The following is a 25077-nucleotide window of genomic DNA, read 5'->3' on the forward strand; positions in this document are numbered from 1 at the left end:
CATAATTAGCAACTGTGGCGGGACGACTTCCTCAATGCACCTCTCGGTCTTCTTCATTCCTTTACATCCTAAAGGTGACCAGGCTTTTGCCACCAGGGCCCTGAGGCTCTGGAACTCCTAGCCTTAGGAAATAAGACTTGCCACCACAAATCAGTGCTTAAAATCTATCTTTATATAGCGAGGCATGTTAATGCTGGATTTTTAACAGGTTTTAACAGAATTCTTTTTTTTGTTATCTTTCCTAGCTTTTGTCTGTGTTTTGATCTGTTATTTTTTAATTCCCATGTGTTTTGTAAAGCCCTGTGCGACTTTGTTTAGATAGGTGCTATAGGAGTAAAGTTCTCTCATTCTGTCATCTGCGTGGACATATGCTCCTCCTCCAGAGGAAATGTGGAGGTCAGTGCATGTCTGAAAGTAGCTTTGGTGAAAATGTCAGGTAAGGCATTTACTCTATCTGTTCTCATCCAGATCCGCGTCAAATGTATCAGGTTTTTCCTTGGCTCATATCCACATCATCAGCTACAGTATCCCATTGGAATAATGTTTCTCAGTTATTATTTATTTCAATAATATATTTGCCCCCACACACAGACTTCACACAATTTTAATAACAGATAATGCAAGATGTATTACAACACTTCAGAGTTAAATTACTTCATTTTATTGCAGCGTTTCTGAATTATTTTTTTCCAGCTACCTTTCTCTCAACCTATCAGGACCTTTTATACAACCCAAGAGACAGATGGGTGAAGAGGGAGCCTGAGAGAAAGAGGAAGCCCATCCTGATGTTCTATATATACCACATTTCCAATAGTAGCCGTGTTTCTGTGCCGCAGCCCGCCAGCCAGAGCAAAGGCCCGGCGGTCCAGCTCGATAAGGAGCCCCTTTGTCTGGATCTATAGCTCCCAACAGGGGATAGTCAATGCTGTTCAACACAGGGGGTTGGTTCAAAACACTGAGGCTCACCGTTGCGTTACAGGCCAAAGGTGGAACGTTTACAATGGTTCATAAATAAAAGAAAAAGCGAGTGCTTTCGTGTTTGCTGTAATGATACGCTGCCTTTTGTGAGGCTGTAAGAGTGAAGGGAGTCTCAGTGATACTTGTTTTCATGTCGAGACCTGGCAGGAAGTGTTTGTGCTGAAGCGAGACTGCCGATGAGCGCTGTGTGAGAGAGACACTGATACGTTATGGTGTTCTCACTGAGGGAGTCATGTTCTTTTCAGTTCCCACAGGCTCCTAAGATCAGTGGGATTCAGAAACCCACCACACATCACTTAAATGGAATAAATTCTCAATGCTCACCGTTTTTCAAAGCATGCCGTCAACCTTTGTCTGCACTTCCCTTCTCACAGGCAAAGGGAATGAGCTACACCCATTCCCTGTGTCTAATTTTAGAATGAAAACTAATGAAAAGTCTATAGGGTCAAACTTCATCAACATAAATATTTTATCACCTTTCCTAGTTTGTCAAATGAATGAAAGGGACAAAATGCTGGGACCTTAACTAATATTTTCACATTTACATTCTAATCCATGATGCTAAACATGTCATTTTGTTTGTTATTCCCCACTTCAGATCATCTGATTCCCCGATTTTTAACATTGTATTTTTGTATTATTGCTGTTTCTTTTATACTTAATAATGCACGTTTACTTATCTATTACTTTTACTAATGCTTCTATTTTACCATCTCTTTGCTGCTTCAATATGGCAAATTTCCACATTGTGGGGCTACTAAAGGAATATATTATCTATCTTATCTCACTACATTACAAGGTCAATATGGTTGAATTCACATAACAGCTACAATAATGCAGAATGACCAGTATAGTTTCCTCAACTCCTCGACATTGTTATTGTTGTTCTCCTATAAAAATAAATGATTTACGAAAGAAGAGAAGAAAAGTCACGAATCAATAAATATCACAACAACACAATCAATCCTTTCTCAAAACAGACACAATCTCTTCGTCTGAAATCCAAATCTTTCTTTTCTTGCAACTCCACCACAAGTTGATCTGTAACACCTGAAGCAAGTGCAGGCAGAGATGTGCTTTGCTCTCAGGCACTTCAGCAGAGCATGTTGTTTGTTGTCAGAGGAGCTTGTGCCTGTTTTCCCAGTTTAAAGGGGCACTCCACTGATTTTACAAAGTGGGACTACCACTCATCCCACTTTGTTTTCTGTTGTGATATAATGTAATGAATATAAAATGAATATAAAAATCCAAACGCCTGAAACGTGTATTCTCTCCAATGACCAGCAGAGGGCAACTCCACTGGTTGTAAACAGAAGTCAGTTTCTATAGAAGTCAAGTCCCCAACACAACATGATGCTCTTCTTGAAAACATTGGTCCCTATTAGAGTCACATCACTAGGAACGATTTGTGCGATGATTACTATGCCCAGTGTTAGTGCTGTAAACTGTATGAATAAGCCAACATGTTGGCCAGCAAATTATCTATGTGTACAGATGTCGTTAAAATAAAAAAAATTAAAGACAAAGGTGCAGCTATGGTTATGCAAAACGGAAAAAGCTTCAGATGGCAGATAATGATACATTCAGAATAACAAGCCACGTTTGTGGAAAGCAACTTCTGAAATATTGCTTAACTAAAATGAGATTAACTTAACTACCGTAATGATTTTAACTAAAATAGCATAGTATGCATTGGGCCATGGATACCACGTGATTGAAAGCTGGTTACGGGCAATAGGAGCAGGTCGCAGGTCCACAAGTTTTCAGTCAGGCTACACCCCCTCTCCTCCAAATATGGGGAGTTCTTCAAAATACCAAGATGGCGCTGGACAAAATGCTAAACTCATTGTTTCAAAGACCAAAGGGTGACATCATGGTGGTCAGTTGGGTAATTTTCTTTTCAGCACTCCTTTTTTGCCCAGTCTCTCCACCTTCTGCACAGGAAAGCTGACCAATCCATACTGAGCAGTCACGTGAATGAGTGTGCTGATGCCTTATGCAAGTGTGCATGTAGGGGTGTTTGTCTCTTGCAGTATGCAAGGACGGGAGGACTACCAGGAGTGTGTTCTGAGCTGTGAAGTGGGTGTCAGTCAGGGTATCAACAACACTGTGGGATGTATGATAACGCAACAAACACACACACACGCACAAACACACACACCAGCGCAGGCCGGGTTCCTCTCCCGCAAAACTCAAACTCTGTGTCACGCTTTGTCAAAATGCAGACGGAAGTCTCCCCGCAGGCACTGCCACGAGAGGCTCACAGCTCTTCTTATAAATAAAACACTCAGACACACATAAACAAATTGACACACAAATGTCAGCCAAAGTCATTAAATTACAATGATTACAAAGTCAGAGATCTGATCTGAAATATTCACCGCTTTATTGAGCTTTTCCCACTCAAACAAAAGAAGGTATCACAGAGTGTTCCCTCAGTCACTTTACAGCAACAAGAAGGAGGAGGAAGACGAGGAGGCTGAGGCAGGACAGGCTCTGTTGATTGATAGCAGCGTGAGATGTGGCGAGGTGTCGTTTGGGGACCCACATTTTTCCCTGACTCAAACAAAAGACATCAGAGGGGGAGACGCTCATGCAAAGCCACAGCCATCAGAAACCTTTAAGACTTAATCCATCACAGCAGAACTGACAGGCTGATGGGTAGTGGGAGAAAAGAACAAAAACAATATGTGTATATATATATATATAAAAGACACACACACACGCACACACACACTGGCAGTCAAAAGCTGGCCGTGTCCCTCAGAGACTGAACCCAGGTGAATCCAAGGGAGGCTCTCCACAGTGGCCCAGATAAACAAAGGGAACACGTTATGGTCCAGTACAGCGCTTATATAATATATTTTCTACTAACATGGTAACTGCACACTCATCTTCCCTGGAGGGGACTCCACTCAGCTGGAGCAGACTTGAATGCTGGGAGATGTTGCAGAGGGGGGATGTAGAGGGGTCCTTGAGCGGAGCAGGGAGGAAGAGAGCTGTGCAGCCTCCTCCAGAGAAGCAGGTCTAATGGAAGATCGCGGTGACAAGGTCACAACAGGAAGTGCAAACACCGGCGGAAACAACCACAGACGCAATAAGTTACATGCAGCACAAGCTCACTCGCCTGCAGCGGTTTGTGCACGTCCTCCTGCATCTTACACACACACAGAGCTCACTGTTTACAGTGTAGGTAGCAGGCAGAGGAGATTCCCCATTTCATTTTTATACACATCATATTTCCAAGGTCATCTGCTGGGTCATCACACCTTGCTGGCCTCCGGCACACGGGGTTCAACATCTCTCGCTCTCTGCGTAAACAACTGTTTCCTTTATCTCCACTCTCACACAAACACACACACACACACACACACACACACACACACACAGAATGAGATAGCAGCGGTGCAGGATCATATATCATATTTGTTGTGGCTGATGGGCTCTGCAACTCCCATGTTTACTGCTCCATCACTTCCTCTATTATCCACCACTCCCTTGTCTGAGGCAGAGAGGGAGTTAAGAGGCTGGGATAGAGCGGAGGAGAGGAGGAGAGTGTTTCTTGACCTTACCTCTCAACATCTGGGAGATCGTGTTTACCAGTTTATGATTGACAGGCTTCAGAAAGAGAGGGAGAGACCCAACTGCTCACATCAATATTACTTTTAAACAATAAGCAGCTGTTAAAATAAAAAGCACCGTCTATACCAGAGATGTCCAAGTGTGCGAGAATGTTTGAATGTGATAGTACTTGTTTGAACTTCACAGAGGAATTTAACATTATACTACCATCATTTCACATATATGTTACACTCTAAGACATGGACTTGTTTAATTACCAAGTAATTCTGAAAGTTTTATATTCTTGCGTTTTCATGTTAAGTTTTAAATCCATGAGTTTTCTGCTTGTTTTCTTGCATCCTCTAAACTCCATTATTAAAACCTACACCGTATCTTTTCGATAAGCTGGTGAACATGGAAGCTTCACACAGAAAGAACCCGGCCAACCTCAGATTCAAACCAGGAACCTTCTTACGTCAGGCCTCTGGAATTGATACATATAAACCCATAATATGAGTTTTTCTCTATTCTTTTTTTGTTAATTTTGTTTCTATTAATAATACTACATGAAAAAATGATTGTCAAACATTCTTATTTTATATTTTTAAGTTTTTCTGTTTGTTGTAATGTCTGTTCTGTGTAATGTGAGGCTCTTTTTAACCTTTTGTGCAATATTTAGTCAATAAATACACTTTCACTGTGAAACATAATTATCCAACAAGAGCAATTAAATTATACTTCAAAAAGCTAATTAGTTCATGTCTCCCTGTGTCTTTTCTGGTATGTATTAATGTGTTTATGTTTTATAGATTGACACCATCCTAGATTATAGACTTTTAGATGTATCAAGGGAGGGTCTAATTTAGTTTTTAAAGATTGTAAGCAAACTCCAATAGAAATCGGGAGTGAGTAAGTGAGTGTCATGTCTTCCTCCTCCTGACTGAGCATATAAAGTATATATAGGTCAGCTCTATAGACTGAAGGGCCCTGGCTTTGACCGGCTCATACTGAACCGCACAGAGCTCTGTCTTCCTTCCTGCCTGTGCCACAGGGCTGAGGACTGAGGGGCAGAGCGCGAAAAAGGAAGGAGGGCGACCATGCAAAGCTAAATAATGCAGAGGCTCAGTCTCCACATTATGACCCAGTAAATGGCTGGTTATACAAACACACAGAACCCTGCTGGGCTGCTCTGTCTGACAGTGCAATCTGCAGGATGAATTGACCCGCTCTTATGAACTAATTTATTGCTATCGCGACCAGGGTCAGATCAGCCAATTCAACATGCTCTCCTTGTGCATCTACAGAAAGGTTTATGTCCGCTCAGTAATATTCATCCTGTATTAACCGGATTGCCGCCTGATTTTGTCCCAGGCCTGTTCCTATGTTGTCTAAGGCGGTTCCCGAACTCTCATCCAACAACCCCACCAAAATAACCAATGACTTGACAACCCCATTGTCCATTACAACATTGATTTGTGCAAGTTCACAACAAATTCCCCCACATGCACAAGTCGCAGTGTTTCCTGCTGTGCTGTAAATCCACCAACTTTAGTTTATGCTGTCACTTTTGTGGTTTGTAATCTGATTTAGTGAGTATTTTTTAAGCTTTTGGGACAATTAGGGCTAAATATGATATTGAGGATTGTTTCTCAATTTTATTTTATTTCAAAAAATGATCATGTGACCCTCCAACCTCGAGTTTGGTATAAGATGAGGAGGCAGAGTATAAAAGGGGTGAAAAGAACCGGAGGACCAAGAGCAAGGGGCATACTTGTCATGCAACTCCACAAACTGAGTGTGTCTTGGAATGCATGTGTGCCTGTGTGTTGACACGGGCACACTCAGGCACACTATCACACACATACAAATCACTTTAAGTCATCTGCATCAGGGACCTTTACATCTGCCCCATATCTGGATGTGAGTGAGAATGGCTCCAACTTCGTGCACAAATCTGCAGTGTGGCCCTACAACTGCAGGTGTAACTTCTGCACACATGCCCACTAACTGCAGCCTGTCAACATCCATGTCTCACGCTCAAAGTACACAGCAACTCGCATCCCCCCCGGACAGCATCCCTCGGCGTCCCACCCACCCTTACCTTCGGTGTGGCATGTGGAGGACAGGATGGTGCTCGGCGGGCGGAAGAGGTACGGGAGGTAACGGGAAAAACATTTCATCTTCTTCTCCGGTGCTTGCCGACGGGTGAAGAGCGCTGCGTTGCGGGCTCCACATCCGCACTGCCGCCGCGACAAGCCGGCCAGAGGAGAACCGGAGGGAGGGTGGTGGGGTTTGTGCGGGAGGGGAAAGAGGCTCCTCTCTGTCCGCGGCGCAGAGGGGCTATGACAGCATCACTTTTTCTCGCAGGCAGGCGAGGCGGACAGACAGATAGCGCAGGCAAGGGAGGCAGGCTCCAGTGAAAGAGCGTCGTGTGAGGCGGTGGATCACTCTGAGGATGGAGTTGTGAGTGAGAGCAGGACAGGGGGTCTCCTCTGCGCCTATGGGAGGTCAACACAGGTGTAAACACCCACCCACCTCTGCCCTGGGTCTGAAATGAGCACATTCATTACAGCTGATCAGTGGCCTAATGATGTCATTAAAAATAACACAAATAATGTATAATTGTTTCGCATTGTTTTCATACTGATTCGACGTATATTCCAGTGATTATCTTCACCTAACATAGTGTGTGACGAACACAGGCCAACACTTAATACATCACAAATATAACTTACCAGGGGTAATGATTGAATTAGATTTGCGCCCTCTTTTGGCACTTTAAATAAAAATATATATAAATATATATATTTTAAAAATATATATATTTACAAGACAACACATTTAAATTTACAACATCCCCAAAAGACAAACACAGGGCCTTAAAATTGGAGTGGAGATCTGTTTATAAAAGTAGTTATAATGCAAATAATAACTTTATTCAAATAGCACCTTTCAGAACAGTTGATTCAAAAAGTGCTTCACAAAGAGGACAAGTAAAATCAAGTAAAACAAAACATGCATTACAACAAAACCATGAATACAATGCCATTTGAAATTAAAGAAAGCAAATTATATAAGACAACATCACTTAAAAGTAATGGCAAAAGATAGAAAAAGGCATTAAGCAAAAGTCCGTTTGAAGAGATGATTTAAAATCAGTGAAGTTTCAAGTGTGAGTTATTTATCTAGTTTATAGTAAACTATTCCAGAGCGTTGAAGCCCTTGGTCATCACTCTTCACTGAGGAATATCTAACAGGTCTAAAACTAATGGAGAAGCTCAGCCCAGAAGCTCAATGCCAGACCATGCAGTTTCTTGAATATTGTGAAATCAGTTCTAAAACACACATAGGAAGTAGGCTCATAACATTAACACTTTGTTTACCAATGCAGGGACACTAAAAACACAGTCACAATTTTATAAATACCTCATGCGTATTATTTAACTGTTATACCTAATCGCTATTGTGTGGAAGATCAGATTAAACGTGGTGGTTCATTTTTCATATTTTCCATGCAGTCCTGTTTTTACCACGCTACTTGGCACATCTCGCGAGACTTGAGTGTGAACTAATGCCGGCGGAAGTAGTTTGCGAGTCTCTTTTCCGCCGGCCATAGAGGAGCTAAGGTTAGGGTAAGGATTCTTATCAGACCACTTCACTAAAGTTATCATCATCCATCCTCCTTTGAATGTCCCTGTGCACTCCTTTCAAACCCTAAACACTATGTGAACATTGTCACCGTCACAGTACGGCCAGTATTGACGCCATGTTGCCGATAGATGACTAAATAAAAAGCCCTCCGTGTCTCGGTGCCCCTGTCCGCTCAGGCTGTATCCTCATGTCGGCTACGGGCTGTGAAGCGGCTCGGTTCCCCGTGTTATAGCTTAATACTCGGCTTCATTCACACACCGACGGGTCGCTGTGCAGTTTTAATTGTTATTGATGATATTACTCAGTTCATGTTGACACTGGAAAACTCCCTCCAGTCCGTTTGCTGTATTATGCTAACACGCTAGCCACACTCTGTTAGCTTAACAGCCAGCTAAGAAGCTAGCTTAACTTAAAACCGCCGAAGAAGCAGACTCGTTTAAGGAAAATGTCCAAACTTATACAACTGCTCTCCGTGTTGACGCTAACCTTTTGACCGTAGCGTTTACATTTCAAACCACGTTCCCCTTGCGTCAGTTGGTCACGTTTTCAGCAGCTCGGTGAGAGAAGATGTGTCAGACATGCAGCTCTCCTGGCCTCCTCATGTCGCTTGGGTAATAACTTGTGCTCCTTGTTTCCTCAGCATCATGAAGCTCAATCCGTTTGTCACCTCCTCTCGCCGCAAGAACCGCAAAAGGCACTTCAATGCCCCCTCACACATCAGGAGGAAGATCATGTCTTCTCCCCTCTCCAAGGAGCTCCGTCAGAAGTACAACGTGAGGTCCATGCCCATCCGCAAGGACGACGAAGTCCAGGTACTGTGCTCATGATGGCTGTAGGTTGTGATTTATCTTGTATGGGCGAGATGTACCTGGTTCTAATTGTGTTGTGGTGTTTACCAACAGGTGGTCCGCGGACACTACAAAGGCCAGCAGATTGGCAAAGTGGTGCAGGTCTACAGGAAGAAGTACGTCATCTACATCGAGCGCGTGCAGAGAGAAAAGGCCAATGGAACCACAGTCCATGTCGGCATCCACCCCAGCAAGGTGAGACAGAGTTGGGTCTGCATCAGTGGATATGTGATGAAGCTGAATGTTGGTTAAACCATCAATATTAACATTAGAGTTGTACTTGCATGTTTTAGGCATGTTACTGAGATCATGTGACAATACCGTTGGGTGTACTTGGTAATGTAACACAATTTCCCATTGAGATAATGAAGGTGCAAGCAGGAGAGCTGCATTTGAAATGGTGTGTTTAGCACTATAATGAAAATGTGGCCTTTCTTGATTTCATTGTTTAAACTGAGTGAATGCTTCCAGATTTGAGTCCATCAGAATAGTGTGTGCAGCATTGTTAGGTTTTTATGTCAGTGGTGTTGCTTCAACTGTGTGGCCCTTGGGGTGTAGTTTAGTGCAGGTTTATTAAACAGCAATTATATTGATCCTAAAATAATCCAGACTCAAACCCTCTTGTTCAGCAATTGGTCTTGTAGTTGTGCACAAGTCAGTGTTTGTTTTTTTCTTTACACTGAATCGTTTTTTGACATGAAGGCTATATTGAACTAGTTGGTACTGATAGTGATGTAACAAGTTATGGAGACGCACAGAAACGAGCACAGACCTAAAATAAATAAAACATTGGCTGAATTCCATTTAGCTGCTGCTTCTTCTGAGTCTGGTACACAGACCTCAGTCACACTGCCACTACTTAGCAAGAACCTGAATAGAGCAGGTTGCTTGTAGCACCAGTGCTTTTTCTTACTATAGTAAGTCTGCTGTGAAAACGGCCTTTTGAGTGAAATATTCCCCGGTGACATACTTATTGTTCAACTGACTGCTGCAAACCTCACTGTCCTTGATTTGGCAAGGCTTTCCTCCAAGGTGCTTTTTTTTTCCAAGTCTGGCTGTGTTACATTTTCTTGTATTGAATATTGGCCTGTGAGTTATTCCATATGGCCAGCTTTTTCTCCCCAGACGTGTAGAACGGTCTCCTTGATTCGATTGTCCTATTATAGGGTCTGCTTGTTTGAATATCTTGAATCTAATCACAATTGTCTTTGATGTCCAGCTAATCAAGCCCAGCATACAGAGACTCTGCCACTTCGAGAGGCTGTTTGGCGGGAATTTATAGTTTTTTCATGTGGCCACTGGAATGATTGTCATTAAAATGGATTAAAAGTAACATGAGACAAGAGGCTTCTGAGACTAACTTAACGATGATTCAAGTCTAAGTCAATAGTTGGTTGTCAGTGTGCAGGTCACTATCACAGAGGTGGTTCTTTCCGATAGTGAAAGATGACAAGCATATAGCAGTAGGGCAGCATATACCTGGTACTTCAGACCAGGCTACGAGTGTCTTGTAATGACAGTCAACGAGCTATGATTGAAAAGTAAGGCAGCACTGTATTGTTTTGCTCGCACAGGTATATGTGAAGGAGTCCATAATTAGGAGGTGACCTTAAAATATTACATTACTTTTCAAGCAGCATGCACTTACACCTGGGGGCCTGGAACTGACATACTTAATGGTTTTAGATAATCATACCTGTACTCTCCAACTGTGCCATATTGATATCTATAGTTTTAGAGTTTTGTTACCCATTGACGGCATAAACTGTAATGCTGTGGTGGAACATTTTACTAATAATTTGGGCATTAAATTTCTTTCATATTAAATGGTTTTCCAGTTAATTCTCTGGACTGTTGGCACATGACTAGAATATATAATGCTCCTGTAGATTAAGCGATCACTTCCTTATGTTAAGTATGAAGGCAATAAATGTCCATTGGTCATTTGAAATGTATTGGACATGTCCTATGTTTTTGTAATATGTAACTAATGCAGATTAGATTGATAATTTCCATACGATCTCTTTATGTTATTGGTCCCTCTGTTAACAGGATATGTTTTGACCTGTTAATTAATCCAGTGTTCTGTTTGCAGGTGGTCATCACCAGGTTAAAGCTGGACAAGGACCGCAAGAAGATCCTGGAGCGCAAGGCCAAGTCTCGCGCCGATGGAAAGGAGAAGGGCAAATACAAGGAGGAGACCATTGAGAAAATGCAGGAGTAAAAATGATCTTTTGCTATCAATAAACTGTAAAAAATGAACCCCGCTCTGTCTGTCATGTTTTTATTGTGGAGGCTTTTTTGTCATGTACTTAAAGGACTTAATATTTTATATATTTCTAATTTAAAGGGTCCACAACACAAGAGCACAGTGTTGGATTAGAGAAATGTATTTTGGATACTGCTCACCTGCTCAATATTGGATGTGATTGGCTCTAGACCCTCAGCTACCCTCAAATGATAAGCTAAAGCTAATAAATGACATAACTTTTGCGCTTAGTTCCAGCATTGATATTCTGGACTAATTAATGGATCATGTTAAAGCGAAATTGTATCTAGAGGAGGGATATTTGAATGTGCAATTTGGGTCAGATGTATCCAGATGGGGTGAATTTAAATGCGGTCTCATAAGAGCACTGTCGGTCTTCGATGGAGGTATGCAAGTCTTGAAAGATGGTGGAGACTGGAATGAGAAGCCAGAAATGCAGGTGTTTTCTATAGTAGTGACGAAGTGTCATTAAAAATACTCATGGTTAAATGAAAAATGCAGAAGTCCTGAATGAAGTGCCACTAGTGGGTTTTGTAAATGTATCTTCCATTCCAATTTGGTCCATTGCGTTTCGCTGCCCCTTATATTTCGAATACCGCGAGGCTTTGAACGTCACCAGTGCATTTCACTGTGTGAATCATAGATGACAGATTTTACCGTGGGTAAAAGTACTTTTTTTAAATCTGTTAACTGCACATGATGGCAGATGTCTCACGTAGCACAATGACAGCTGTGAATGAAAGAGGACATAAATACCTCCTGTTCATTTATTTTTTTCTTTTCTGTTTGTCAGTATAGCCATAAATCAATGATGTGATTAGTCTGACTTTTGGCAACATGACAGCTTGGAGTATAAAAGTGCCAACAAAGAAACATTTGGGCATCAGTGATAACTTTGGGGTCATAATAACATTGTGTTGGATCGAGGGGCCTTCAGACATTTGTCCCCAATGAGTTTGGATTATTAATTTTATGGAACAGTTTTGGCAGAAGTCCTTTGGTTGGGGAATTAACTAGTACAGTAGCAACATTTTAACAGTGAAATGCACACTTGGTAAAGGTAATCTGTAAAAACGAGGTATAACCATATTTCATTTTGCAAACAAAGGAATCAACTTTATCCTTGAAAAACCAAAGATGCAGTTAAGAATCTATTTCTGTGTATACATGTATGTTACACTATGGCCTGTTATGGGGGGAGAGAGGCTTGTGGGGAGAGGCTTTTTCCTTTGCATTTTTCAGTGTGCTGTGTCCTGTGCGCTTTCCAATACCCAAGATCACCAGGAACTCCTAACTCATTGTTTGTACTGGTTCACTTGCGCATCAAGCATCACGTAAGGTCACTCAATGTATTCACATTTCTAGTCCATCAGGGGAAGATCTGATGGACCTTCATTGATTCTGACATTATCTGCAGTAAAACTTATGGGCAAGGATATGAATGGTCAGTTCTACGATTACCTTGGGGGGCATAGCGGGGGTTTCTTGTCTACCTCTTGTTTGATCTTGCAGAACAGTCCGGAGGAAGAATGCGGTCTACGTGAGACAACACAGGAATTATCTCAACCAACCTGCAGTTTGAACAATGGGATTCAGGTTGCTTTTTGTACCTGAGGAAGGTTGTTGCGCGATGCGGCTTCAATTTGGTCTGAAATGCAGTGCAAATGTGTTGCAGTAGTTTATATTGCTATTGGGTTTGTTTGGGTTTATGGGTTTATCCCTGCACTTCTCTTCACAGAAATAATAGTGCGAGACTGGCTCAAGAATGAGTGAAGTCCTCTAACCTGGGGCAGGTAGTAAGGTGCTGGCTTAACTTTTCATAATGAACTTCTGCAATGTTGTAGTTGAAAAATTACATCTTGGAACTGGCTTTATGTTAACCTCAAATAATTAGTAACAATAATGCTTTACTAGCATTTCTCCTTGGCCACAGGGCCTCCTGACCGAGATAAATCCCAATGTGGTGACAGAATAATATAGCAGCCAGGTGCTGAGTGGTTTTCTTTTACTGGGGGAACAAAGCCTTGGTTTTGTTCCTCAAGGTTTTGCGTTTGCCCTTATTACAGCAAAAACAAAAAAGCAAAAGACCCCGGTGGTGGCTCTCCTGACTTTGTCAGGACAGGGTTCAATTCCCTGCGGTGTCTTGCTTTTAAGAATGCTGTGCAATGGGGTGCAAACAAAATGGTGTGTTAGAGAAGAACCCAATTTATTTGAGGGCCAATTCAGAACAGTACAGTTCTTTTTTTTTAAATCCATTCTCACATTTCATAATTCATACTTGGCCTCCAGAAAGTTAGTTAATGTGCACAGACAAGTGATAGGAAAACTATTTCAGATAATTGAATTTCTACTGATGCATGTTGAAATGATTTAATTCTTTGCTTTGGATTTTTAAGCTATATTAGGATTAAGGTGTAAACAGAGACAGTTTCTCTGTTTGAGAAGGAAATTCTCTTCTTCTAATATGAATGGTTTATCCCAATTCTTCTAATAGACCTGTAGTTTATCTACTTGAAGGTTACTGAGAGGTAGGTCTTTTAACAGCTCATGTGTTTTGAATACACAAGTATCTACCATCGCTACAACTGTGTACCCATCATCCATATTGTGTTGTGTACGACTTTGAAGGAAGTTTTCTCCTGTTAGTACAAAACTTTTGTGTCGCTTGTATGCAGTGGAATTAATACAAATTTTCACCCTGACACAGTATGCTTGTTGCACACAGAGTACAAAGGAGATGTGTTGATAGTAACATTTAAACCAGGATGCTTTGCTCTCAACGCATACTGTATGTGTCTATGCAGTATTCTTTCATTAGCAAAGCTCATTCAGGACAACAGCTGGAGTACAGAGGAACCCAGCAGCCAGCAGGGGGCAGCCTCAGGACATCACATAGAAACAAGCAGAAGAAGACTGTGATTCTTGAAAGACGTCATAAGAAACTATTGGGTTATTCTCTAACAATAGGTTTTTAAAGCATGTTATAAAAGTAACTTTTAAGTAAGGGTGTCAAATATAGGTAGAAAAGAAGAAAGTATTTTCTCTGAAGTGTGTATCAAAACAACAGAGAATGACACACACGATAATTTGTCCATCTTCTTGATGTGGTTAGTTCCTCCTTGGGATCAGCAGGCTATTTAGCCTAGTCGGTAAAATGGAAACTCTCCGTCAAAGAAGTCCCGGAATCGATCCCCACCCTCTCCTATCTTTATGCCGGCGATATACTGAGCTCTTACAATTGGCAGTGATTACAATCACTTAATAATTGCAAATTATTAAGTGATTATTAAGTAATTGCAAATTATTAAGTCGGTAATTTAAATAAAATAAATTTAAAAAACAGAAGGAAAAAAAGTTTAAATTAAATTATTAAAAAAAAAGAAAAGCTGCGCGCGCAATTCCCGCGCAATGGGCGTCTGCGCAGAATGTGCGCAATGGGCTTCTGCGCAGAATATGCGCAGTAGGCTTTGCGCAGGATGTGCGCGCGCAGTTTTTTATTTTAATTTCATTTAATTTAATTTAATTTTTTTATATTTAATTTAATCAATATTGAAAATAAAGAATAAATTTAACATAAGATATAAAGTAAGGTACATATTAAACATAGTAAATACAGAAATAAAATAAAGTAGCTATTCAATACTGTAAATAAAGTAGATATTTGACATTGTACATAAAGAACTTAAATACATTAGATATTGAACATTGTAAATAAAGAAATGAAATAAAGTGGATATGAAGCAATGTAAATAAATAAATCAAGTAAAGTAGATATGTAACATATAAATAAAATCCTCTTTCTTCACAGTGGAGTGATCGCTGCAGGGTGGTGCCTCCTCTGTGGTGGACGGTCATGTGACACGTGCTGCCTCTCCTCTGTCTTCGGCTGCAGTTGGATCACAGAGAAGTTAGCACAAGTTAGAAGTTTGTTGGACGCATTATATCCCTCAAACCAAACAGCACCATGGCGGAACTAAGTTTCGTGATCACCATGTCCGTGGTGACTCTGTTTTGGGCCCTTATTGGAGGAATAGTGCCACTGTTTATACCCAAAGGACCAAACCGAGGGTAAGTTAGTTAGCTTCACGTTAGCTTTCAGCTAACTCAGTGTTTACTTTGTATAGTAGTTTGTACCGTAACTCTTATTTCCTACACCCACTGTGCATAAAGTAGTGGTGGTTTTAATATAAGTCTCCCAACGTTATATAACCAACTTCCTCATCTAAACCTTATACGATATGATACTTGCCAGTAGATACAAGTTTGGGTTAGCTAATGTTAGCTAATGTGACAGTTCCTCCTTCTGCTTCCTCCATATTGCTGTTACGTTTATATTCCAGGAAATCTGACATGTCCTCCCAACAAATCTATTCTCACCCGCCACCACGTGAAGTTACTAATCTCAAGAGTTAATACACTTCCACTCTGGGAAGTGTTCATACTGGAACTTCCTTATTTTGCCAGTTTGTTACTATCACGAGATCAACATGGCCTGTGTTGAATGTGAAAATCATATCATCTGTGAAGTTTTACACCTTTAATAATTATTATTATCTTCTCTTATTCCCACAGAGTCATAGTCACAATGCTGGTGTTAACTTCAGTCTGCTGCTACCTGTTGTAAGTTATCATCCTGGTTCCAAGTCTGTGTTTTTTAATATATATATATATATGTATGTTCATCTACTGCTCAGATTTTACAAAATTAAAGTTAATTGACATCTATTTTAATTATCTACTAATCATTTAAGTAGAATTACGGTTTGGAGGATTTGCTACTTTTTTTTTAACTGGGGTTTTTTAATTGTTGTCAGACAGATCAAGATGCGTGAATTCATATCTTTGGGCTCTAGGAAACATAAGCAATTTTCCTCAACATGTTCCCTCATTTTATTATTTATTGTTAACTCTTAGCTGCAGCCCAAGTAAGACATGAATAGCTCCTGCATTTCTACAGTCATTCATTGTTTCTGTCTATATTAACTGACTATATTAATTCTGTCACTCTATTTTATCTACTGTGCATTGCAGTGTTAATGAAACAAACCTTGTTATTTGAGTTGCTACTGTTTTGTGTGTAGTTTTTCTGTTCTGTTATAAAATATTCATGATGGGTTAGGTGCCCAAGGTATCGTGTTGCATATGAGGTGGACAACAGAGGGCAGCAGACACAAAGCAAAGAGTTGCAGCCAAGTGAAGTGAAGTCCCTCAGTTTGAGGCTCTGTGGAGTAATCCTAACAGCCTGGTGTTCAGCATTATAAATATAGCCCTAAATACATGTTTATATTTTTTGTAGGAGAATAGGAAATTACCCCCGTCACTAAACTGTCAGGGATGTGTTTTGAAGTGCTCTCTTTTGTAATGACATGTGGGATCTTACTCTCCTTTCTGTCCAAAAGCTGGTTAATAGCGATCCTGGCTCAGCTGAACCCACTGCTTGGACCTTCTCTGTCCACGGATGCCATCTGGTACCTGAAGTATCACTGGCCTTAAATCACACAGACTCCTGACCATGCAGGTAAACCTCTTCCACTCACTCTCTATGCAGCTTCCAGATACTGTATCTAGTTGATCAATTGATTTTATTGCTTGTGTTTTTTTTTCTAAAACAGTTTACTGTAATGTTTCTCCTCAGGGGATGACCTGAATGCTCCTCAATCTGTGCAGGCCCAATTCCTTCTGAATCGCCTTAAACTTAGATCCCTGTGTGATTATCTAGTGGTGCCTCCACTAGTGCCTTGTACAAATATAATTCCAGAAGAACTCCTTAGAAATCTCACTGAATGTGCTTTACTTTAAATGGATTCAAAGTGGCCTTCACTTGCTGTTGTTTGGTTATGTGTGATGTATGTTGTGTTGGTGTGATTGTTGATATAAATGAGATTAACTTTAAATGGCTGATGTGCAGTCTCTGCTGTGATCTGTGTCTGTTCATATTGCTGATCGCTGTAATATATGTGATTGTTGTAAATTAATAAAGTAATAACCACCTGTATTGGTGCATAATTTGTGTTTAGTCTCATTTATGAGTGTTGTTTATGCAATCAACCACTTTTCTCATGTCGCCTCTTTTTATTGACATGTATAAACGACAATATATGCATTTTTTTCTTTATTGTTTTTTGATTCGCATATTTTTTTAATGGTGAATATGAATTTTGGATGATCGGTGAAATGTTTGCGGATCAAAACCGACCGCCTGCTTTCCGTAGCTCGGGCCGGCTACGTTGGCAACATGGCGTCCATTGATGTCCACGTCCGAATGTGTGAACAAGAAATACTGAAATATGACTTGGAGATCAAAGCTCTCATCCAGGTGCGAATGTGTATTTGGTAAGACGGCTTGGTGCTGCGTTACGACATGTGAGTGTGTCATCCTGTCAGTCCGCAGGGCCGTGGCTCAGCCTGGTAGCATCCAGGGCTAGCGGCTGCAGTTAGCCGCTGCACCGCCGCTCTGAGCCGCAGTGAGGGAGCAGGAGCCCCCGGTGCTCCGGTCTCATCCTCTCCTCCGGGCGAAACAACGTGTCCGACATGTTAATGACTATTTACAGCCGTTTCATGAAGCGGTGAACACGGTGCCAGTGTAGTGAGCGGGCCAAAAAGACAGCCAAAGCCTGTTCATTCTTTAGGAGAGAAACCGAAACACGTTTTCTGCTTTTTAATATTTATACATGTATGTTTATCCTTGGATAAGAATACATAGGTCTGTTTGCTCAAAAGTTCGTGTTGTGATGGTTTAGGTACGGTCCCTAAGTACAAGTGTTATATATGTGTAATACTTGGTGCTGAAATAAATAGATCAGAATATGAATTTATTTAAGTTAGTCTTATATTAAGTAAAGGTTACAAACATTTTATGTTTTTCAAATGTGATGATTCTTTGCATTTCAGTTTAAGAGCAAAACATAGATGTTTATATTTTGTATTCTCAAATGGTAAAGCTAAACTGAATCATAAAACTGATCGTCACCTGAACCAATCTTCTAAATAAGTATCTGTTTTAGAAGTACTTTTCATTAGCCTGATCTATGGTTATACTTCTATTTAATTGCACTTTATCAGTTAATATTCGGGTTAAATCACTCAACAAATCTCAGAGATGGTGCTATTACAATCTGAAAATAACTTAAAATGTACTTTAAACTTGAACAAATTTTAAATAGCTTTACAGCACTTATTCTAGTCATTCTTCATCCTGTGCGAGCAGCATGATTTGTGCAGCATGTTGAAAACAGTAACTTCATTTCACATCGATGCAGGAGTTGTGTATACATCTCATTCATGTACATCTGCCATTGTTGTTTGAACATGTCACCAGGATGTTCACGAGTGCTCAGGGCCTCAGAACCAGCTGACAGAACTGAACGCAGACATGAAGAAGAGCTTCCACAACCTCAGACTGAGGATCCAGGTAAGACGTTTGTGAGAACCTCTGCAAACATGACACTGATGACATGTGTATGACAATGATGCAGCAAAAAGCATGTGACTGTAACTCCCTTTGAGGCCCAACAATTTCAACTGTCTCTCTTTACCAGTGAGATATATTTGGTGTTCTAACATAGTGCTGTTTTCAACCAATGTTGATGCATTAATTACCAATGAATTGTGTCACTATTACTATATTTTTGAGAGTTACAAAGTATAAACTAAACATTTTGTTTTCTGGTTCAGGGCAGAACCATCACACTTTAATATCATTATAATTTTGTGCCGTACTTAACTCACTCATTTGTAATAGATGCTAGATAGATTTCGATAGTTGATAGATTTAGAATTAGTAATAAATATTAGAAGTAAGATACTGATAAATGGCTCGGAAAATATTTGTGTGTCTTGTTCCTTTGACAGGATTTAGAACAGATGGCGATGGAGCAAGACAAAGAGTCCGGCAAGCAAACATTGATCAGCCAGGTAGAGGGACACAGAAAACAGATGCTGAGGTAATAACTTGCAGTTGCTACTGAGTTGTGAGTATTTTTTGAAAATGTTGCACATATCTGTGTTTTTAGTGCTGCATATCTGGTGCCAGATAATCATGTGAAAAATCCCTTCTAAAACTTTTGTTTTTATCAGAATGAGTTTTTTCACGTTTGTGTATTTTGCAGCAACCAGACAGCTTGGAGGAAAGCCAACCTGGCCAGCAAGCTGTCCATAGACAATATGGAAAAGCAGGCACTTCTGGATAGATCAGATAGCGCTGTGAGAGAGAGGTGAGAGACATGCTTAATTCTTTCCTTTTTTTTTCTTTTTGAAGAATACATGTTTGGTCACAATGGGTTACTTCTGGCTTTTTAGCATTAGGACATGTATTGAAACAATATCTATTTTTGTCTCTCATTTGACAGGAAGACGACCAAAGATGGCCTGGCCCAGACAACCAGCGACATTACAGCAAACCTTATGAGCATCAGTCGGATGATGGCGCAGCAGGTTCAGCAGAGCGAGGAGACCATGAGCTCACTAGGTTAGTGAAGGGAACAATTCCTATCTAGAGGGGCATTCAGTAGAGTGTACACCACTGACAGTCCCAATACATTTCATCAAGCTTAACCAAATTTCACACACTCATAGATATCAGCCCCCTAAATGTCAGATTAAAAAAAATCTAGATCCATGAATGAAAAAAAGGCCTGATTTGTAATGTTAATGAAATTGAAAAATAATTCCTGGATCCGCCCCATGGTCCAGATTAGCGCCATTATGTGTCTTTTTGTGATCCTTACCATATCCTTCCACTAATCCCATAGAAATCCTTTTTTTTTTTTTTTTTTGTAATTCTGCTTACAAACAATCAAACCCACAGAGATCGGCATCAACATGACCTTCATGATGTAGGCAATTATTCAGTTTCTTGAAATAAGATTCTTCACTTAGTAATTTTTAACTTAATCTTAAACCAATGCATGTATTTTTGATGGGAACCTAATAAAATGCACATCCATTTATTTTATTATGTGTGTAATCCCATCCTTTTTTTATGAGAATGCTTTGTGATGAAGACACTTTTTTCCCTCCTCTTGAAGGGACCTCCTCCAGGACAATCCAAGAGACCAACGAGGAATTTAAGACCATGACGGGGAGCATCCAGCTCGGGAGAAAACTCATCACCAAATACAACCGAAGGGAGCTCACTGACAAACTACTGATCTTCCTGGCGTTGGCTCTCTTCTTCGCCACAGTTCTCTACATTCTCAAGAAGAGACTATTCCCCTTCCTGTAGACCAAGGTAACTCCGAGGACACTCTCCCGTAACAACACACACTACGTTCCACAGTCGCATCAAACTATTTCAATAATTCTGAAGGCATTGTATCATTACACACATTATTCACTAGTGTCCGCTCACTGGAATGCTGTCTGCTCACTCGGCTGAGCTGAGACGGTGCTGAGTGGGAAATATTGTCCACAGAGTGGAAGATAAACCTCTGCACTCATATCTCTAAGCAGTGTTTTATTTATCAAAAATGTTTGGGTCTACTGTTTTTCATCAAACCAAGGGAATCACTCGTGAGGGCAGATGTATATGTGATGACCCAAAATGTGTCAGAGGTCTTTAATTAGTGGCACAGTAATGCTGTGCATTGCTTTTACTTACTGTAAGTCAGACGTGGAGGGATGGGAGAACTAATATTTTCTTTTAAAGGGTTCCACAATTTTTCAGTAAAATCTGATTATCAGAAAAACATTTGCCACTGTTCATATCAGCTCAACCTACTGCTACTGGCGAGACAATATTGTTAAAATGCTTGAGTAGGTTTAGGAAAATATTTGCGTAACAAAAAATTGCCTTTTTCATATATTCTTCAGTAACGTGGGCTTTAACCAAACCATTACAGTTTGGACTGTATTTGTATTTAACCTCATTAATGTACTGTGCAAATCATGTTTTAACTTTATGTGTAATTTGTATTTATATTTATAAACTGTATAATCACTTTATGGTTTAATTTATTATTACACTGTAATGAGCTAGTGCTATTTTTGAAAATAGAAATATTGAAATGCTTTTCAACTTCGTTTTCACACATTCCTATCTCAACTCACTCCCTGTATGTGTTTTACAAGCCCAGTTATCAGAATGGTACCTTGCATGTGCACTTCAAATCAAACTGTGCCTATATTTATTTGGTTAGCATGCAAACCAAAAAGAAAGCCTTTTTATTCGGTGGAAGAGTCCGAGCACTCTCCAGCTTCTCTGCCCACGTGTCTCTGTTCTGCAGCACGGCAGAAAGGCCCAGAGTAGCAGTGGCAGTCATCACGCAGGCAGAGATAGAGCAGCATGCGTCCCTGCCTTTCTTCAGATAAGACCCGGAAAAGCAGATTATTCCGACCCGTTTCCCCTCTCCCTTTCCAGTGTGGGTGGAGGTTGAGGTGGGGGATATTTTTAGGGTTGTGTGGTGCTGTTATCTGACATTGCCTTTTCAACACCTCGGAGGAGAGGGTGGCCAGAGGAGCTACATGACCTTGCCACCCTTTGTGAAATCTCCTTGCATTGCTCATATGTTAAATATATGTAAATGCTCTTCAGTGTTGATGATCAATAAACCCAAAGTCTTCTGGCTTGTGATCTGAATGTGTGTCGCGTGTGTTTTGGGGCCAATATTGTTCTAAATGAGATAGAAGACTACAGAGTGATTGTGGAGAGTCCTGAGAGACGCCCAAGCATCTCTTACTCGTGTAAAGTGGCGGCTGTTGGGCAGAGCCGCTTCTTTGCCTGTTCATATAGCTGCACACTTAGATGAGGCCTCTGGCTCTCTGTCAAGCAAATTGGACTATTCTTGCATTTAGCACCGTGATAGTGTCAGTCAAGTGTGTGGGTTTGTATCTGGACAAGTGGGTGAGGATCTCAGGGGAGCGGACACGGCAGCAAACTGACGGAGCAAAGACGGGAGGCAAACATCGACCAGGAAGCGACTACAGACCACATGTTTACATGGAGCTAATTTTACAGCGTTGTTCAGTTACTATTTAACATTTATCTTTGTGTATTTGCTGCTGAGCGCGAGTCAAGGTATACTATTCAGATTTCTCAAATGAAACACAATACTGACTCAGCAACTTTGCCAAAAGGTAACTTTTAATAATCCATATTGTCCAAAAGTAGATAAATATCTTAGATCAGGTCACATCTCGATTTCCCTTGTTGACTCTTTTTTGACAATTACATTTGTGCATAAATTCCTCCTACAAAGATAAATTCATGTTAATAATAATTAGTATATACTTTGTAAGGTAACACACTATCGCAAGTAGATCCTGATTTTCCACGTTTATTACAAGTCAAGGTCATGGCTCATAGCCCTCTGTCCCTGCAGCGGCTTTTAAACACATGTGTCTGACAGCGGGTTGTAAAAAAGTGTAAACTTTTAACAACCTTTTAACCTCTGGAGCATATTGAAGGAAGCTTTCTAACTGCCACTTGAGCACCGGACACAAACCACATGAGTGGTGTAGGATCCGTTATGTGGATCTATGACCAACTCATCCATTAGAAGAACCACATGCAGGTATTATGTATATATTGTCAAAATTATAATTTATTATTACTGTCATTCACATTTATATTTATTTAATGTTGGCTTAATGGCTCTCTAATAGGCTATTGTTGTCTTTAATGTTTCAAGAATTAAGAGCCCATTTCGAAAAAGTTATAATTTTTGGGGATTGTAATAATAATAATAATAATATAGTCTATATTGAATTAATCATTTTCCATAGTCTAAATTGCTACAATTAGGTAATATTTTATAGGACCGCCACTTGGGCAACTGTATCTGAGTTTTATTGAATTAAAACATCTTTTAAATGGTGGTACAAATTGAAACATTTTACAAAAACATTTAAATAATTTTAGATGCATTTTTTCTCTCTCAAGCTACCGGTCTGTGCGCCAATGCCACGAAAATACACGAAAGGTCGCTATTCAGACAAAAACTACCAAATATAAGTCATTAAATATAAGAAGTTAAATGAACTCCGCAAAATCTTGACACATTTACAGATGCATGCAGTCGGACCATCATCCTGTTAAACTGTGGTCAGTATAACGGGTGAGACACGTGTTCACCATGTCCTGATGCCATGTAGGGAGGACACCCCGGTGCTGGAGGAGAAGCCGTTCTGCACATTATTCAAGTCTCCGGCGCCAAAGTTCATGTAACCCCCGCCGCCGGAGGAACTTTGCACAGTTTGCATCGTGGCAGCAGGATAACTACACGCATAGTTTGTGTTGCAGCCGGGCCCCGTGTAGTTACTGAAGGCCGGGTAGTTGTTGTAGGTGAAATGGTTGATGGGACCCATGCTGTAGGAGGGGTTGTATGTGGCCGTGTCCGCCGCCAGACAGGGCTTCCCGTCCCGCACCAGCACCGGCACCGACACCCTCCTGGGCGGCGGCAGGGACACCATCTCCAGGCTCTGGTCCTGCCGCTGCCGCTTGCACTTGTACCTCCTGTTCTGGAACCAGATCTTCACCTGGGTCGGGGTCAGCTTGAGCACCCCGGCCAGGTGGTCCCTCTCCGGGGCGGACAGGTAGCGCTGCTGCTTGAAGCGCCGCTCCAGCTCGTACACCTGCGCCTGGGAGAAGAGCACCCGCGGCTTCCTGCGTCTGCGGGGCTTGGCTCGGTCCGGATGCTCGTGTTTTAGGTCCTCCACGGGCTCGAGAGGAGGACTGAACTCTTCTGATGGAACCAGACAGAGACAAAAAATCATGAGCACAATCCACAAGTTTGACTTTTTAGAGGTTTCTTATAGATGTAATAGGGCTATTTTATTCCTTTAGCCACTAGGTTATAAAAAACACCAATACTAATAAGAAAAAACATGTTAACGGCACCACATAATATAGGCCTGGTCATTATATTGTATGACATTGCATGGTCATAATGAGGCTGTGGTGCCATTGCCTCTAAGTTTGCTGATTCAATTCCCTTAGCCACCCATAATGTAGTCAGTCTAAGCTTTGGAAAAAGACACATGTTGCATATGATTAACAAATAACTTAATGTGATCGATGATAAATATGTCATAGCAAGCTTTCAACTACTGACAATGATTCATTTTCAATGTTAAATTGTCCATCAGGCCGGAGAAAATGTTAATCAACTTTTATTTTTGTTTATATTTTAAAATACAATTTAAAAGACTGAATATACACATATATTTTTCTACTCTAAGACCATATTTGCGGAGGTGTTTTTGAGTAGTAGTTGTATCATGACACACAGCATGTGTGTAGGCCTAATCACAGGCCCACGAAACAAACACACTTGTCCTCTGCATCAACTCACCTTTTCTGCGTTTCCCCTCAAACCCGTCTGATTTCTCATCCTTGACTATGTCCACGTCTAAGAGGGATTTCCCGTAAAAGCTGGAGGCAAAGCTGAGTGCGCTGCTGCCTCTGACTGCCCGGGACTCGTGGAGGTCCTCTCCAAACAGCGAGGCGGCGGCGGCGGGAGACGGCATGTCCCGGAGAGGTTCCTGCTTCAACCGGGCCAGCATGCAGGAGGAAGAGGAGCAAGAGGAGGAGGAGGTCGGCAGGCTGCAGCAGTCCATACGTGAGGAGGCGTCCAGAGAAGACGCCATAACGCCATGACTCTGCTCCATGTTTAATATATCCTTTACAGAGAAGGGAGTGGACGTGCTTGGACAGGGAAACATTGCCAAGAAGTTAAAAAAAAAAAGGTAAGAAGAAGAGAACTATAAACCTGTCATGTGGACGCAGCAGGTCAACAAACTTCCTCTCCCTGCTGGTAATATTTACTGGATTTA

The 25077-nt window shown here is 41.0% G+C and overlaps 5 protein-coding genes across 10 annotated transcripts in view; 3 read left to right on the plus strand and 2 right to left on the minus strand.

Moving 5' to 3' along the window:
• The window catches only part of LOC128445718 (serine/threonine-protein phosphatase 2A 55 kDa regulatory subunit B beta isoform), a 47108-nt gene extending 40081 nt beyond the window's left edge, over positions 1 to 7027 (minus strand). The window contains exon 1 of one of the 2 annotated variants that reach the window (XM_053428517.1): positions 6641 to 7027. In XM_053428517.1, the coding sequence (XP_053284492.1) occupies positions 6641 to 6719 (79 nt within the window). In that variant the 5' untranslated portion in view covers positions 6720 to 7027. Of the gene's footprint in view, positions 1 to 3853; positions 3985 to 6640 lie in introns of those variants that run through there. The other variant, XM_053428519.1, reaches the window with a different exon arrangement.
• Positions 7028 to 8084: 1057 nt separating this feature from the next.
• Positions 8085 to 11300, plus strand: rpl26 (ribosomal protein L26). Of its 2 annotated transcripts, none has more exons than XM_053428524.1 (4): positions 8085 to 8171; positions 8831 to 9002; positions 9093 to 9233; positions 11134 to 11300. In XM_053428524.1, exons 2-4 carry the CDS (start codon positions 8835 to 8837, stop codon positions 11260 to 11262), a joined length of 438 nt encoding a protein of 145 aa, XP_053284499.1. In that variant the 5' UTR covers positions 8085 to 8171; positions 8831 to 8834; the 3' UTR covers positions 11263 to 11300. The 2 variants fall into 2 exon arrangements, with proteins under 2 accessions (XP_053284499.1, XP_053284500.1); XM_053428525.1 differs by having other exon boundaries at positions 8112 to 8165.
• A 3850-nt stretch (positions 11301 to 15150) lies between these two features.
• atp6v0e1 (ATPase H+ transporting V0 subunit e1) lies at positions 15151 to 17313 on the plus strand. Of its 2 annotated transcripts, none has more exons than XM_053428528.1 (4): positions 15151 to 15375; positions 15880 to 15927; positions 16707 to 16825; positions 16920 to 17313. In XM_053428528.1, the coding sequence occupies exons 1-3, from the start codon at positions 15272 to 15274 to the stop codon at positions 16798 to 16800; spliced, it is 246 nt and encodes an 81-aa protein (XP_053284503.1). In that variant the 5' UTR covers positions 15151 to 15271; the 3' UTR covers positions 16801 to 16825; positions 16920 to 17313. The 2 variants fall into 2 exon arrangements, with proteins under 2 accessions (XP_053284503.1, XP_053284502.1); XM_053428527.1 differs by having other exon boundaries at positions 16943 to 17313.
• A 209-nt stretch (positions 17314 to 17522) lies between these two features.
• bnip1a (BCL2 interacting protein 1a) lies at positions 17523 to 21883 on the plus strand. Of its 3 annotated transcripts, none has more exons than XM_053428523.1 (6): positions 17523 to 17640; positions 18626 to 18718; positions 19159 to 19250; positions 19416 to 19520; positions 19656 to 19774; positions 20334 to 21883. In XM_053428523.1, exons 2-6 carry the CDS (start codon positions 18680 to 18682, stop codon positions 20528 to 20530), a joined length of 552 nt encoding a protein of 183 aa, XP_053284498.1. In that variant the 5' UTR covers positions 17523 to 17640; positions 18626 to 18679; the 3' UTR covers positions 20531 to 21883. The 3 variants fall into 3 exon arrangements, with proteins under 3 accessions (XP_053284498.1, XP_053284496.1, XP_053284497.1); XM_053428521.1 differs by having other exon boundaries at positions 17524 to 17623; XM_053428522.1 differs by having other exon boundaries at positions 17534 to 17670.
• Positions 21884 to 22580: 697 nt separating this feature from the next.
• Positions 22581 to 24966, minus strand: nkx2.5 (NK2 homeobox 5). Its single transcript, XM_053428520.1, has 2 exons — positions 24597 to 24966; positions 22581 to 23987 (listed from the first exon to the last, which is right to left on the minus strand). The coding sequence occupies exons 1-2, from the start codon at positions 24964 to 24966 to the stop codon at positions 23374 to 23376; spliced, it is 984 nt and encodes a 327-aa protein (XP_053284495.1). The 3' UTR covers positions 22581 to 23373.
• Positions 24967 to 25077: the final 111 nt, after the last annotated feature.

The sequence above is a fragment of the Pleuronectes platessa genome, chromosome 8 (genome assembly GCF_947347685.1).
Source record: "Pleuronectes platessa chromosome 8, fPlePla1.1, whole genome shotgun sequence".
Classification (NCBI taxonomy): Eukaryota; Metazoa; Chordata; class Actinopteri; order Pleuronectiformes; family Pleuronectidae; genus Pleuronectes; species Pleuronectes platessa.

Bases quoted from the DNA above. Each gene is read 5' to 3' on its own strand.
- rpl26 (XM_053428524.1), top strand. From the start codon at position 8,835: ATGAAGCTCAATCCGTTTGTCACCTCCTCTCGCCGCAAGAACCGCAAA. The intron at 9,003-9,092 runs GTACTGTGCTCA...GTTTACCAACAG, and splicing joins GCAAGGACGACGAAGTCCAG to GTGGTCCGCGGACACTACAA. The intron at 9,234-11,133 runs GTGAGACAGAGT...TTCTGTTTGCAG, and splicing joins TCGGCATCCACCCCAGCAAG to GTGGTCATCACCAGGTTAAA.
- atp6v0e1 (XM_053428528.1), top strand. From the start codon at position 15,272: ATGGCGGAACTAAGTTTCGTGATCACCATGTCCGTGGTGACTCTGTTT. The intron at 15,376-15,879 runs GTAAGTTAGTTA...TTATTCCCACAG, and splicing joins CCCAAAGGACCAAACCGAGG to AGTCATAGTCACAATGCTGG. The intron at 15,928-16,706 runs GTAAGTTATCAT...TCTGTCCAAAAG, and splicing joins TCAGTCTGCTGCTACCTGTT to CTGGTTAATAGCGATCCTGG.
- bnip1a (XM_053428521.1), top strand. From the start codon at position 17,543: ATGGCGTCCATTGATGTCCACGTCCGAATGTGTGAACAAGAAATACTG. The intron at 17,624-18,625 runs GTGCGAATGTGT...ACATGTCACCAG, and splicing joins AGATCAAAGCTCTCATCCAG to GATGTTCACGAGTGCTCAGG. The intron at 19,775-20,333 runs GTTAGTGAAGGG...CTCCTCTTGAAG, and splicing joins GGAGACCATGAGCTCACTAG to GGACCTCCTCCAGGACAATC.
- nkx2.5 (XM_053428520.1), bottom strand. From the start codon at position 24,966: ATGTTTCCCTGTCCAAGCACGTCCACTCCCTTCTCTGTAAAGGATATA. The intron at 23,988-24,596 runs GTGAGTTGATGC...TGGTTCCATCAG, and splicing joins TGAGGGGAAACGCAGAAAAG to AAGAGTTCAGTCCTCCTCTC.